The sequence below is a fragment of the Cannabis sativa genome, chromosome 1 (genome assembly GCF_029168945.1).
Source record: "Cannabis sativa cultivar Pink pepper isolate KNU-18-1 chromosome 1, ASM2916894v1, whole genome shotgun sequence".
Classification (NCBI taxonomy): domain Eukaryota; kingdom Viridiplantae; phylum Streptophyta; class Magnoliopsida; order Rosales; family Cannabaceae; genus Cannabis; species Cannabis sativa.
The window spans coordinates 2,757,213-2,773,946 of NC_083601.1; the positions used below are offsets into that span (position 1 = coordinate 2,757,213).

Genomic DNA, 16,734 nt, shown 5'->3' on the forward strand with positions numbered 1-16,734 from the left:
TGTTACTTAGTTATTGATCCACTACATAATTTTTTTTAAAAATAAAAAACTAAATTATATTAAAAGTTCTATCTCCTCCTTTTTGTCTTCTTTTGATAACTGTTATATGTCTTTTTTTTCCATACTGTAACAATAATGACAAAAATATATATATCCAGGACATAAATAAAAACCTAAATTATTCCTCACCCATAAATTTTCATTTTTCTTTATGCAAAGCCATAAATCAAACTCATTAAACAATCAAAACCCAAAAATCCAAGGGCAACCACCACCTCAAAAATCGATTACGTCTCTCTCTTTTTCTTCAAGCCGGCATCAATGGTGAATCGATGAACATTGACAATGAATGCGAGCCACCACCCTCCGCCTTCCTGTGCAGCTCAAACAGACCTCCTTCACCCTCTCCCTTGTTCGCATTGCTCTCGGACCGAGGCACCACAGATCCTCTCATTTTTTCCTGGCAGCCCAAAAACAAACCATGTCAGATCTCTATGTTTCACCGGCGTCCATGGCAGATCACTTTTTCTTGCTCGTTTCTGCATGTTCTGCCTGTGTCCATGACTGATCCTTCATTGTTGTTTCTTTTTTCTTTTGCTCTTCTTAGCTAGAAAAGGCAGGAATCGAGAGATTAAAAAATAAAAAAAAAAACTGATTATTTGTTTTTATAATTTATTTATAATTATTTATAAAAAATGATAATATATTAATAATTATTTTTCTTATTTTTAAAATTAGTTAATAAATTTTTTTAAAAAAATTATGAAGTGGACCAATACATGAGTAACATGTGGCATAGAAATATTCTCAGTTATATTTAACAGAAAAGTAGTAAGAGAAGTGAGTAAAACTAAACTTTGGGTATTTAATCCGTTGAAATAAAAGATGTGGTATTTAAGTGTATAAAATTAAAAACATTTAGTATTTATGCCGCAAATATCTTATTTTTTTTATAAAAAAACTACAATAACATAACCACTATTCCAAACCCAAATATGATAAAACTACACCCAAATATCACAATCTGAACAAATATTATACACAACACTAATAAATATAAATAAAATATATTAGAAAATAGATCTGAATAAATACACCAAACAAATTAAATAAAAAAGAAAAATAAAATATATAAAGCAAATATTAGATCGGAGAAGAGATCCACTAGAGTCAGGAGAGACGACATGCGCGTCGAAGCCAAAACCTATTGGAGGAGGGAGCTTGTGGTGGTGGATAAAGCTGAGCATTGGTTGATTTGGTCGATTTTTTTCTATATAAAAATCCAAAATTTCGTTTTTGGTCTGGATTTGTGCAATCTGAAAATCGACCGACCAATCCAGAACCTGTCTTAAAACCAACCGTTTTAAACCTCGGTTTGGGCGGTTTAACTCGCCCAAACCGAACTTTTTTTTTTTAAAAAAAAAAGATCTATTTTTTTTCTATAAATACATTATTCTACATTTTACAACTACAAACATACAAATTAATTGTTCAAAAATTAATTATCTTATTCTTTTAACTTTAATATTAATAAAAAATAATATATTATTTTTATATATTATTAGTAACTATAATACATGAAAAAAAATAATAAATTAATATATATGTGTATAATGGTCGGTTTCAATTTCTTCGGTCGGTTTATCACCAAAAAAAAAACTGACCGTTCAATGGCGATTTTAACCGTTAGCGGTTTTTTCGTTTTTCAGTTTCGTCAGCTTCAGTTCCGGTGTTCGATAGGTCGATTTGAACGGTTTTTTCGATTTTCTGAATTTTATGTTCACCCCTAGTGGTGGATGTTCAAGTGTTGTCGTCGAGAGAGGAAGAAGGTCCGTGCGTTGCCATCGAAGGTGGACACTCGTGTTCCAGTCGTCCTCGATGATGGAAATTTGTGCTGTCGTCAATGGTGGAGAGGTCCATGCAAGGGAGAGAGCTTGTGCAAAATCAAACAAAACCCACAAATAAAAACTCCAATCCAAAAACCCACAAATGAAAGCTCTAATCCAAAAATCAATCAAAATCCACAAATAAAAAATTGCAATCCGAAAACCATGAGATACCCCAAAAACCAACCTATAAAGTAGAAGACCCTAATACCTAAATAAATAAGATCTCTTTGGACAACCATGAATGATGTTTTTGGCTGGTGTACCAAAAATCATGGGGGCTTTGTAGATCTCTTTCAGATTTAAAAAAAGAAATAAAAAATGCCCAGAAATGAAGAGGGAAAAGAATGAAGAAGAAAATAAAATAAAAAAAATAATTATTTTAAATATTAGCTAGATTAATGAAATTTTACAACTGTACACTTGTGTGTACAGAGCAATATGATTTTTTTTATCAAAGTATAAATATAAATTTTAGAGAAAAATTATATATGGTGTAAATATTCCAAATATTTATTGAACCAAGAATTGAAGATCACTATCAAAAGCACGGTGAAACTTCAATATAGTTTTCTTTCCCGCGGGAACTAAGAGCACTCACTATGAACTAAAATAAAGAATAAAGTATAAATATAGATGTCGTTTGGTAATACTTTTGTTTTTTAATTTTTTAATCACAAAATGAAAGTAAAATTTTTGTTTTTAAAATTTTTGTTTTTGAAAAACAAAAATGCGTTCTGTAACCACTTTTGTTTTTTAATTTTAAAAACAGAAAACAAAAGTGTGTTTTGTAAAGTTTATTTTTATTTTCATTTTTTGATTTTATTTACATCAGGTCTAGGTCCGAGGTTGGATTCAAGTTCAGTTCAGAAGCTGGGTTCAGCCACAGGGCCGTGGGGAGATTTGGGTCCGGATCTGATCGAAGTCCAAAATATTGATAAGAAAAAAAAACTTTTTTAAAAAATATTGAAAGTGATTTTTTTTGTTTTTAAAATTTTGATTCTCAATTAAAAAATTGAAAAGTAAAAGGGATTATTTCACAAAAACATAAAAACAACAAAAAATTACAAAAATACGATTTTAAACATTTTTACGATTTTTTTTATTTTATTTACAGAAAATACGGTCTTTTATGTTGTAATCTTGTTAATTTGTTGTTGATTTTTTGTTATATGTATGCTATTTTTTGTTGTTATTTTGATGTTATTATTTTCATGTTACTTTTATGTAGTTTTCTTGTTGATTTTATGTTGTTTTCGTGTTATGTTTTGAAAAACCATAAAAATGTAAAAAAATATTCTTTGAACGTAAAAATGTAAATATTTTATAGAACATGTTTTTGAAAAATATTTTCACTTTTTCAATTTTAAAAACAGAAAACTGATTAGAAAAGTGTTACTAAACGCCACCAAGCTAATTAAGAATTTGAAAAATGTATAAAATAGCATGTATATCAGCTGAGCCAAAATAGCTCTAAACTATTGCTTATGAACCCTACTTCAACTGATGTATAATATAATTTAAAAATGTACAGGTAAAACAAAAAAATTAAAGTTTTAATAAAATTTTGACATATTCTTTATTGTAGTTGATTACTTGGCATAAGAACTCATCGATTGAGAAGGACACACTTTCAATGTATATACTTTTTGGAGAAACACAACTTTTTTTTTTTTTTTTCGATGTCATAAGTTATACGGAACATATACAAATAGCTTTGGGTTTTCCTAAATGTAAATACTTAATTAAAACACATTTTGTTTTCTCTTTCCTTAATGTTTTGCTTGAGAAAACCCCAACATTCAAGTAAAAAGAAGACAAGAATAACATGGAACATAAGACTGTAGATGTTGCAAATTAGTTTAGATATATATAATACTATAAAACAGTAGTGTCGTACGTAGTTATTACTAAATTTCATCATCCCAAAGATCTTGAATTGACTTGTATGGGCTTGTGGTGTCATTGCAAAGAAAATCTCCCCTCATGATCTTCCATTGCTCCAATTTGTCAATTTGGAGGAAATCATGATCGTCCAATTTCAAATCAAGGGCTACAAAGTTCTCTCTTAATCTAATCTCATTGAAGCTTTTTACAATCACACTTGATCCTTTCGATAGCCCCCATCTTAAAGCAACCTTCAAATGAACCATATAAACTCAAGTTTTAGTGTTTGACTTTATTTGGTCAACATCAAATGTGTAATTAATGTTATAGATGTTACCTGAGGTGGAGTGGCTTTGCGTTCTTTGGCAATGGATTGAATAGTGGGATGGTCAATCACAGCCGTTGACCCCCATGAATTCCCAGGGCCACCAAGTGGTGAGTAAGCACTTACATGGATTTTGTGGTCCCCACAAACCTCTCTCAGTTTTGCTTGCCTCCACATCGGATGCATTTCCACCTTAACATAAATAAATAAATTGATCATTGTGAAAAACATAAATGTTATTTCAGAAAAAAAAAAAAAGAAAGAAAAATATAAATGTTACTCTCATTACAATCAACTACATGATGTTTTCAATGCTTGGTGGGCTTTTTTCTTTTTTTCTTTACTTTTTTTTTTTAAAAAAAAGAAATACTATAAAAAGGTAATGTCACATATCATAGATTAGTTGTATGTATATCCTACCTAAATAGAAAATGGAAAATCAAATAGTGTGAATATATAAAATCCGAATAAATTAAACACTTAAAACAAAAGAAAATAATAAAGTTTAATAGCCGGAACAAGGCTATACAATATTTGTATTTTAGGAAAAACTTTATGAAAATCTTGAATAAATATCCTATATATATATAATCATATATGATTTGTCTTTTAGTAGAGTAACCAAACATGTCACACTCACGCGTGAGAAAATACTACTTTAAAAATTGATGTATTATTATGAAGAACATCTCATATGCATTACGGATGAGGAAAGTATCGAACCTAACCTCGTGAATTTGACACATTTATATATTTTTATGTTTTTCAGTTCAAAAAACAACAAATAAATCTTTCTCTATATATGTCACATGCTTTTGTCTTTTTTTTTTTTTTAAAGAACCACATCCATTCTCTTTCTGATTCAAAATTATATAATAATTGGATAATGTATAAGATGAGAAGGATTTACAATAAAAATGAATTAAAAAAATTTGATGATGTCAACGAGTAGTTGACTTGATGATGCCGACTGTATCATTTAAAAATCTCACAAAAGATAATAATAATATATCCATCAAGCAAATTGCAAATACTCATTTAATATTATCTTAATTATAATTTAGTTCAATAAGTTGAAGTTAGTTAATATATAGAGCTAGAGAGAAGAGATTTTCTGCCGAAAAACATTGTATCAAACTTTAGCTGTTACGTCCCAGATTATATATAATATACATAAATATATTAGATATATTATATATATAGCTTTTCCCTTATAATATTATTCTTAAATATATTATTCAAAACCCTATCATATCAACGTGAAAAATTGATCTTATTGATTCTGTCTAGTTAATATTTGTAAAACTTTTCACTTGATGATGATTTGTATAAATTAACATATACATTTATAATCCAACTTGTTATAGGTTCTTATTAATAATAATTACCTGATTGACAGCTGGGGTAACAGAGGCAAAATCCAAGAGTGTGTGAATCTTTTTGGATGAAAAATTGCTGACACCAATAGATCTACACAAACCCAATTCAAGGCATTTTTGCATGCCAGCCCAAGTGGATTCCAAGTCTAATTTTTCAAACTCATCTTCGTTGGGAACGGCAAAACGAGCCCAAGGTTTTAGAGTCACTGGCCAGTGCACCAAGTACAAGTCCAAATATTCCATGCTCAAGTTCCTATGACATTCCATTAATTCCAAATAAATAAATAAATAAGAGGAGATAGACAGTTTGTTATGTAGTAACACAGCAACAAACAAGTATGTCTGGCTATTTATTATATATATATATATATACCTTTTTCTTTTTGTGTGAGATTCTCAAAATCTTAGAAAAACAAGGTTATGACAATAATATTATTTATATATATGGATGTTACAATATTAATTAATTCTTTCCCGTGCGTTTCCAGAGTACTGTACTTTTGTTCTCACCATTATTCTCTTAAAAAGAACCTAAAAACAACTTCATCAACAATGTGAATCTCAAGAGAGATCCTGTTCAAGATTTTCCCATGCATAAAACTCGAGACGATTCACCCACATGCTCTTTTCCTATATACGATTTATATGGTACGATCTATTTTTGTAGATTTTCCCAATATAACAATAATATTTATATATATATATATATAAACTTGAATAAGATGATGGTTCAAACTCATGATGTATATGTGGATGATGATGAGTATATGCATGGTTTGATATTATACCTTAGAGTTTGTTTGAGTCCAGAAACTGGGTCATGGTGATCACTTCCCCAAAGTTTGGAAGTGACAAAAAGGTCCTCCCTTTCTACTCTTCTATCCGAAATTGCTTCCATTAAAGCATTTCCCACAGCTGGTTCAGACCCATATATCTTTGCAGTGTCAAAATGCCTGTAACCCATCTGCAATTAAATTATATGCAATATATGCAATTAGCATCAACAACAAAAAAACAAAGCTAGCTAATTAATATAATGCTCTTATTAGTACTTAAGTACTACTGGTTTGATTGATTGAAATTAGTAGTAGTACTCATATAAATATATATTATATTAGATATACTTCTGCTATACCAGTGCTAGTATATATATATGTATATATACGTACCTTGAGGGCCATATGAATGGCTGATTCTGTTGTTTTCCTATCGTTTTGGTAGGAATAAGTACCTAAGCCAATGAGAGGCATTGTTACTCCACAATTTAATCGCACCTGATCGTTTTTCATGATAATTTATCTTATTTTTCTCACTTTATTGATCTCTATAGACTTGATCATATATATCAAATGCGATATGTGACACCATGCTTATTTTCACCTCTTTATATAGACAACTCAAAGTCAACATATATAATTAAACTGTTTAATAATTCATATATAAGACACTTCAACTACATATATATATATATATATTATATATAGGTGTATATTTAAGGCTACCCATAATATTATAATAATCGTTTTTGTGGGAGTACGTAAATGAGAGGTGTGGGGAGCTAGGTGTCAAATATAATTATTGAAACCCCTACATATCAAAGCGTGTGGATCTTCCATGTCTCTTGGGATTTTTTTCTTTTTCTTTTTTCTCAAAATGACCCATTTCAAATTATCAAAAGCCAAACAATCTTAACGTAGTACCCATTAATAAATTTTCCTTTTTCTAGTAATAATAATAAGGGTAAATACTATTTTGGACCCTGTGTTTTGCAAAAGTTACAGATTGGACCCTGTGTTTTGTTAAATGACAAAATGGACCCTGTATTTTCTAAAATAGTAAAAATAAGACCCTGAGCTTAATTTTTGACAACTTTTTTTTTAATACAACTAACTTGAAGACAATGCTTAATGCGAAAAGATACAAAAAATGTAAACAGTTTTGTCATAGCACTTTTAGATCGGATTATAATTAAACTTTATTTTGACAAAAAATTCAGGGTACTATTTGTACTATTTTAGAAAATACAGGGTCCATTTTGTCATTTAATAAAACACATGGTCTAATTGGTAACTTTTGTAAAACAGAAGGTCCAAAATGGTATTTACCCTAATAATAATAAAAAAAATAATTAATATGTGCATTTTCAAACAATTAATTAATTCATTTAAAAGTCAATAAGGTGAAACAATTTTCAAATATTATTGGTATAAAAAAGTCAAATTGGTCGGTCGTGTAATCTTTCTGATCTCTATCAAGTATTTTTGCATAGAACAGCAATGAAGGTGGGCAGTTGTATTCTTGCAATGGCACCTATCTCTCTTAATAAAACCTACATAAAGAAAATATGCTCATCAAAAAAAAAAAAAACTATTTTCTTTAAGTCATGGAAAGAGAAATATTAAAAATCACTACCACAAAGTGTTATGTAGTTCAGGAAACGGGTGGAATTTGAAAAAGGGACGGATTTTAGAGGGGCCAAATTTATGATTTTTAAATAATAGGTGAATTATTTAAAAAAATAAAGTAAGGTTTGGTTTACTAGAATGTAATTATAATGGTAATAGAAATAGTAATGAGATTACTATTACATGTTTGGTTTATTTTGTAGTCAATTTTTTTTATTTGGTTTAGTATAAAAATAAAACTAAATAATTAATATATTGACCAAAATGTTTTTATTTTATTTATTGTCAACTTGGTAAAGAGGTAGGAGAGAGAAGGATAGAAAAGTCTTTTTGTAATGTATTAGTAATTGTACCTATGTAATGAGAATTTATACAAGTGGAATAGGCATTACAATGTAAAAGGATTACAAAAGTTAAAAGTACCAACCAAACATTTTAATTGTAATCTCTATTCCATTCTAATATTGATTACACTAAAACAAACATGCTTTAACTTGTAAAAAAGAAAAAATCACAAATTTTGGGAGAGGCCAAGGCCTCATGCACTAAAAGCACTCAATAGGTGATTTTTTTTTTTTTTTGGATCAAGAGTGAATTAATAAAATAGTTGAGATGTAAAAATATAGCTAAAAATTATGTCAATGTTCACTCTCCATTAATTGAGGTATATAATTAGCTATTTTAGTTCAATAAAGCACTAGCTACATTTAGCTACAACCAATAACCATTCATGCTCTGAAGCATTCTAATTTTATAAATTTTTCTCTTCTTTTTTATATTCTATCTAGAAATTAGAAAAGAAATAAAATATCATTTTAAAAGTATAATAAAAGTTTAATGATGCAGAAAAAAAAGCTAATGTATACATATAATGCAAAAATTGAGATAAAACTAAAAAGTATGAATATTAATAAAATATTTTAAAGGATGAAGTTGAAAAGCTATTGAAAAATATCGGATTTTACATATTTTATTTTGAATAATTATTAAAAGAAGTTAATGTCAATATTATTTCTAAAATGCCACCGGTTGAATACCTAAGATCATCTTCAATGGTAGTAGTATCCTTTAAGGATGTTAAAAATTTACACATCATCTTAAAATATAATATTTATTTTATCTCTCTTCCACATCATTTTTGACATTCTTATTTGTATAAACACTCTAATATATAACACTCTTTAAAAATACTATAATTATAATCTCACACATTATTTTTTAATATATATCTTAATTTTTAGTTACAATAACTTTTTAGCTTTAATTTTTTATTAAAAAATAAATAAATAGTATCAATGCTATAACATAGCATCTATATAAATTTGACATTCTTTTCTCTCTAATAGTATAGCATCTTAATATTTTGTCACATAATATATTTACCTCACTAAGCATCATCTAAAAGTTTTATTATTAGAGATGTTCTAGTAGGAATAATTATGAAAAAATGGAACTGCATGTAGCGTTATGTTTATATACAACATTTGTTGACTCAAACAAGAAACAAAATTAAAATATTGGTTGACAGACAAATTTTGTCAAAGTAACATATTTAATTTCCCTTTTTCTCTCTATTTAAAAAAAAAAAAAAAAAAATAGAACTCATTATTGAATTTTTTATATGAAAGCTTTCTGTTAAACCTTAGCATTAGTCATCCCTTAATCTTGCTACAAAATATTTATTAATAACAACATTGCACTTAGCTTAATCTTTGGCAACCGGCCAAAGATAAAAGTCAATAATATATAAGATATATAATAAAATAATAACGTGGATTCAAAGTAGAGAATAAGATCATAGCAGAGAGAATAGAAAAATGTCTTCTCAATATTCTGCACGTTCAAAACCATTACTAATTAAAAAAAGAATTATTTTATCTCTTGGAATTTAATTAAGATTTGTTTTTCTTTCTCCAAGTCCAATAAAACACAGGAAATTACATCGATGCAAACAAAAGTATATAATCCAAGTTATTCTATATTTTGTTTGAAATATTTAGGATCATATACAAATGATAGAAATATTTAGGATCATATACAAATGATAAATATATATACATAATATTCTTTCTTTCTTGGAAAGATCAAAGAAGGTGAACATATTAGGATACAATTTTGTTTTGTGATATACTTTTACGGAATATATTCTGTGATATATTAGATGGATTTCAGGATATATAATAATGAGTCTCAGGGTACATTACTATTTTTTAACCCTAATTACCCCTAAATCAACCTCAGTCCTCAGATCAAATAACTTCTCTATTTAACGACTGTCGTACATCACGGAATACATTCCGTAAAAGCAGGGCCGGCCCAAGCATTTTGGGGGCCTTGTGCGAAATTTTAAAATTGGGCCCTTTAGAAAAAAAAAAAAAACATGTACATTAAAACTACAATTCTATTAGTAGCTTTTTTAAAAAAAAAAAAAAAATTGCTTTATAAATTTTCAATTAATTTTTTTTTTTATTTATGTATAAATAATAGGAAAAAAAGAGAAAAAAAAATAGGCCTTTTTTTTCAAAAAAAATAAAAATAAAAAATTGGGCCTTAAAAAAATAGGAGCCTTGTGTAATGGCCCAAGCTGCCCAATACTTGGGCCGGCCCTGCGTAAAAGTACATCATGGTACAAAATCGTGTCCATGGTTCTTATTTAACTTTTTTCTTTTTTCCTTTAGTCTCAAGATATCTATTCTATTTTTGATCTTAACCCTTTGATAGTCTTTGAGAGATATCAATACTGAATATTGTTATATATGCATATAATTATACTATTACATTGACATGGATTTGGGTGACATTAATCAGAATAATATATTTATATCTTGTAAGTCTTACATACATTTTTGGTGCACCGCTACAATACGTGTTGGGGTTGGGATCTTTAAAATCAGGCCATGTGAAGTAGGTATTTTCTCATGTTACTATTATATCTAAGCTGGTATATACATATATATACTAAGGCCAATACTAAGATAGCCAAAGACAAAATTAAATTTTGACACCTTATATATGGTTAGTTTAATTATTATCAAAATAATAATTTTAAGATTTTGGTGTAATGGTAAATTTTTTTAAAATTCTTTAGTTCAATCTTCATAACTACACATTAAGATTAAATACGAGTTGTGAATTGATTCCTTGACCTAAGATTCTTTACCCTTATACCAAATAGTATTTGGTATTTGTTATATTTTATTATTATTATTTAATATATTATTTATGTATATACTAGTAATTTTCTTTCACAATTTCAGGACTCATAGTATTTGGGGAATCCGAAGCGCACTGGACTCGACTCGTCTATTCTCAGGATTGGCCTTGTCATACCACTTAAGTACAATACTTCTACCTATCTATGTATCCATCAATCTTCTGCTAAAGAAAAAAAAAAAAAGAAAAAATTATTATGTAAAATGAAACATATATATTAATTGAATTAGAATGTGAAGGAAATTATAGTCCTAATTTTCCACTTGAAAAACCATAGAAATTTTCCACTGTAGAAAGAATATTCATTTTGATATATAGCTATGTCACAAGCTTGGTTGGAACGCGGTGCTCATGTGTAAAACCCTTGGAAAAAGATTAGTGCTAAGTTTAATTTGTTTTTTATAACCTTTTGGATTTATTTTTTTTTTTTTTTTTTTTTTTGTCGATGGTCTCTCAGACTGTTTGAATCAGGACCTAATAACGTATGTAATTTGGGAGAGGCTAATTGTGAAAAAAAAAATAATTGGAGGCAAATCAATATAATTATAAAAAAATGAGAGGTCAAGTCTAAGCCCTCCATTTAGTGATATGTGGCTCCATGTTGTCATTATGTGTGCATTCATGTTGTAATAACTTTGTATTTTGTCTAGCGCATGGGATTGTATGTGAAATGTGAATGGTGATTTGACTAATGTGTGTTGCTAGGCTCAAGTATTGAGCATCGAACTACAAACCCACCCATCACCTAGTGTTTATACAAGAGTCTAAAGTGGGTGGTGAGTAATGTTTCAAAGGAGAGAACCAGTGTGCGATGGGTTGTGTTTGTGTAGCTCGAAATTATTGTGGTAGCATTGTTCAGATGCGAATTTAGTGTCTTGAAGGAATTGTAACACTTGAAGTTGCTGAAGCTCTTGGTATTAAAGAAACTCTTAGGTGACGTTTGGTTGGAGGTAATAAAATAAAATAGAATGGAAAGAAAACAATGTTCACTCCATTCCTTTGTTTGGTTGCATTTAAAATCATTGGAATACTATTCCGATGGAATGGCCTTTCCATCAATTTGGTAAAATGACTATTCCATTTTAAAATAGAAGGAAAGACCACTCCAATACAATATTTGAAAAAATGTAATCACTTTTTTATCAATTTTTTTATGCATTTTAAATTTTATTCCATTCCATTCCTATTTCAATTCCTATTCCTACATTTTCATTCCTCCCAACCAAATCCCACCTTTTTAGAATGTATACAACATGCTGAAATGCAAGCCACCAGTAAGATAGAGACAACCCAGCTTGTGCCAATAAAGTAAGGCCATTTTCTATAATGTGGCGATATTTTCTTTCAATAAGACCATTTTGTTCATGGTCATGGGGGTAAGGATGTTGGAAATGGACTCCATGCTGGACTAGAAAGGATGCTAGGGACCTATACTCACCTCCCCAGTCTGATTGAACAGACTTAATAGGGAGATCAACTTATTTTTCAACAAGTATTTTAAACTGCAGAAATGTGCTATAGGCTTGAGATTTTGAAGATAAAGGAAAAATTCATGTATATCTACTAAAGTCATCTATGAAATGAATATAGTACCTATGTCCTTCTTTAGATGTTGTATGAGATGGTCCCCACAAGTCAGTATGGACCAATTCTAAAGGTTGGGAGGCCCTAGACTCAGAAAGAGAATATGAGAGTTTGTGGCTTTTTCCTTTTTTGTATGCCTCACAGAATTTTAAGTTTCTTAGATTGCTTGGAATATGTAAAGTAGCTAAGATCTTGGCTAAAACCTCAGGGGCAGGATGACTAAGTTTTAAGTGCCATAAATTTATATCAGATTTTTGAGCAAGAAAGAGTGTAGAGTCATTAACAAGTGGCAATGTGCAAACATCATTTTTATTAATGGGAATATCAATACAAGATTGAGATACTGTATTACCAATACTCTTATTACATTGAGATGAAATTGAAATAGGAGTTATTACAGACTCTTAATTATTTGCATGTGAAGAGTTTAACTCAGACTTGGATTGCTTGGTAACCAGATGACACTCAAGCTAAACCTTAGAAGAAGGGAAAGAATTGTGAGACGGCGTGTAGAGACCATTTTTAAGCCTCCCCTTAAGTAGCACTCTCCCTGTGATTTTGTCCTTAACAAAACAACATTTGGAATGAAATTCCAAGTAAACATTGTTATCAGCTGTTAAATTAGACACACTAATAAGATTTTAAGGACATTATTTAGATGTAAAGAAGAATTAGAAGATGGGAGAGAGTAGTTACCAACATGACTGATAGCAAGTCTTTTGCCATTTCCAACTGCAAGAGTAACAGAACTTGAGTATGGAATTTCAGTATCAATATGTTCCATGCCTTGTGCTATATGATTGGTTGCTCCTCTGTCAGCATACTAATCATAATCTTCCACAAATTCTGGTAATGTTGAGCTGGAGTAAACTTGTGGATCTTCTTGTTCATTAATTTCAGCAAGATAGGCCTTAGATTCATTGATCTTAGGTGTGACAAACCCTTTATCGAATTTGTAATGGCAGACAGCAGCTGTGTGCCCTACTTTATGGCAAACCTGACAAAGCAATCGAGGAATGGATGGATTTCCGCGACCATGGGAGTGCCCCTAAGCACGATTGGTAGAGGGATGGCCACAACCTTGATTGGCATATGTTTGATATGGTTGAATATGTTTTACCAAGATTAAGATTTACTAACAAGTATATTTTTAACATCCTAAACATGAACTTCTAAAACGATATAAAATAAACACACAAAAGGTATGAGAAACCTTACATTGGTTGTAGCGGAATTAAATGACTCCTTCCGCTCAGATCTTTAACCCTTGTATCCTTTCTGTAGTAGAGTATCACCAAGATCTGAGCCCGAAACTCCTTGTTATTTGGATTCTTCACAGTCTTACACACTATGATTGAGGACTCACTTGTTATGTGTGGGCATGCACTCAATCACTAAGGCTTTAATTTGGTTTGTGAAGATGGCTATAGTATTTCAAAATTAGAAGAAGGAAGAAGATGAAGTCTCATAAACCTAGAGAGAAAACTAGGTTTTTAGCTTTAGAAGCATTAGTTGGATAATGAGACCGTAGCTTTCCTTTTATACTAATTTTCACTAGAGTTTGATTTATTTGGAATAAAAAATTGATAAAAATAGAGTAAAATAACAACCTAGTGGCCGGCCACTTAGTGGGCCCTAGACTAGTTTGGTTTTTGCCATTTTTCTCAACAATTTTATTTACTTTTTACAAATACCACTTTTTGCACTTTCAACCCTATAAATGCCAAAACTATTTATTTAATAATTAAAATAATTATCAAATAAAATCATCATTTATAATATTTATTAATTAGACTCCATAAAGTCTCTCAATTAACAAATTAACCCTAAAATCCTATTTCTTCACAATCAAACCATATCTTAGTGAAAAATTCATAAACTAGACATAGTCTAATTTTAGAATTATAATTGATTAACTAAAATCAATTAACTGAGTCTTACAAGCAGTTTGTCTCAACTAGTATGGGGACCATGGGCCTATATAACCGAGCTCCCAATAAGCAGATCTAGAATTTACCAAGTAAATTTTCTAACTTATTAATTCCTCGTTGAACTACTATAGAACTTGAAATTGCACTCTCAGTTATATAGAACGCTCTATATGTTCCACGATATAAATACGCTATTAATTATCCATTGTTATAATCTCAATAATCAATGATCCTCTATAGGAGATCTACATTGCATAGGGATTAATTTATCGTTACACCCTTCAATGTATTTTATCCTTAAAACACTTAGCTACCTATAAATGATATTTCAGTGAACTAATATAATCACTGAAATGAGTACTCAACCATTTATCTCAGTTTAGCCAAGCTCGAAGGAAATCATCGTTTCACTTCTCTGTCCGGATAGAAGCTATAGATTCCGTATCTATGATTAGCGCTCCCACTCAATTGAACTATCATGTTCCCAAAATGTACGTATTACCCGGACCAAAAGGTAGGCTTAACTAACAAATCAAAGAACACAAATAACACTCTTGAGATCGAACCTAACCATGTCAGGATTAAGATCATTTGATCTAGGATCAACTAGGTGATATTAAATTGAATAGATATTATGGTAAATTTATACTATCTAATCCAAATTCAATATTGGTCCCTTCCAATGCATACTCCATGCATCCAACCCAAGCTTTACTTTAACCAATACCCTGAAAAGAACATAGCACTTATCCAAGGTGCAAGTAAACTACGTTGTAGATTATCATATCAGTTAAACCTTGTGTACTGATAAATCTAGGAATACATTTAATCATATAATCTTGATTACTTTTCACTGTGCTGACGACACAATAAATAAGAATATCAATGTGATAAGAATTTGGATGAATTTATAAATCAAATAAACATATAAATGATCACATGAACCAAATGACATACTTAATAAGTAATGAAAATAAATCTGTTTCTTTATTGATAATTGAATAGAAAAGATTACATTGAAATAGAGTTTTATTTAGGGCACAAAACCCAACACGATAGCCATTACCAGAGTTGGAGCAGGTATTATGGATGCTGAGATTTGTTGAAATGTTGGAAGAAGAGTCTCCAATAGAGCAATGTCTTTCAAGCCTGCTCTCATGGGTTAGTAGTAAAGATTGAATAGACTCTAAAGAAAGATTATCCACAAGACTCGTGACATGAACAACCACAAGATCATACTCAAGTCCAAAGCCATTGAGCATGTGCATGATTAGATCACTGTCATCAAGAGGATGATCAGCTATGGACAAAGAATCAATAAAAAGTTTCACTTTGTCACAGTATTCAGTGATTGAAAGATTACCTTTCCTAATGGCCGAGATCTAAGATTTGATCTAAAGTAGTCTTGCCTTCGATTGATTGGCAAATTTTGTTCCAGGGCACGCCAAGCATTAAAGGAGGAGCTGTATTGAGCCAAAGATCCAACAATTGTCTTTGTCATTGAATGTGACAGTCAATAGTTCCGTGATTTGTTACGAAAAATATCGGGTAAGTTGTGCAATCCCACACCATCTAGGCAAGGTCAAGTGGGATGAGTCTAAGACTGTGTAGGTATGGGACTACACAGTTGAAGAGGGCATAAATGGATTGATTGGTACTACCTATATCAACAAGGTGTATCTTGTTTTTTGGTAGCCCATCATGAAAGAACTCCACAGTTAAGCGTGCTTAACCTGGGGTGAATTCAGGATGGGTGACCTCCAGGGAAGTTTTCTCAGGAAGCGTGCGAGTGAGGACAAAGCATGCTGGAAACACTCGTGTTGGTTTGTAGGGTTAGTCGTCATTCCATAAAGCAGCCAAAGTGAGGTACTCGTGTATAAGAGCTATCATTCTGTGGGTGTAAGGGCCTAATAGAGGCTTAAAGCGGGGATGTTAGAAATGGTATCAAAGCCTTGACCTAGCCGGAAGTGTGGTCAACGAGGACGTCGAACCCCGTAAGGGGGGTGATTGTGATAGTCAGTAGTCCCGTGATTCATAAGATGAAATACCGGGTAAGCTGTGCAATTCCACACTGTTTGGGGAAGGTCAAGTGGGATGATTCTAAGACTGTGTAGGCATGGGACT

General features: G+C 30.5%; 1 protein-coding gene across 1 annotated transcript; it reads right to left on the bottom strand.

Moving 5' to 3' along the window:
- Positions 1 to 3,502: 3,502 nt before the first annotated feature.
- LOC115705099 (NADPH-dependent aldo-keto reductase, chloroplastic) lies at positions 3,503 to 6,933 on the bottom strand. The gene is made up of 5 exons (XM_030632337.2): positions 6,647 to 6,933; positions 6,266 to 6,441; positions 5,487 to 5,730; positions 4,111 to 4,290; positions 3,503 to 4,024 (listed from the first exon to the last, which is right to left on the bottom strand). The coding sequence occupies exons 1-5, from the start codon at positions 6,764 to 6,766 to the stop codon at positions 3,797 to 3,799; spliced, it is 948 nt and encodes a 315-aa protein (XP_030488197.2). The 5' UTR covers positions 6,767 to 6,933; the 3' UTR covers positions 3,503 to 3,796.
- Between the last annotated feature and the right edge of the window lie 9,801 nt (positions 6,934 to 16,734).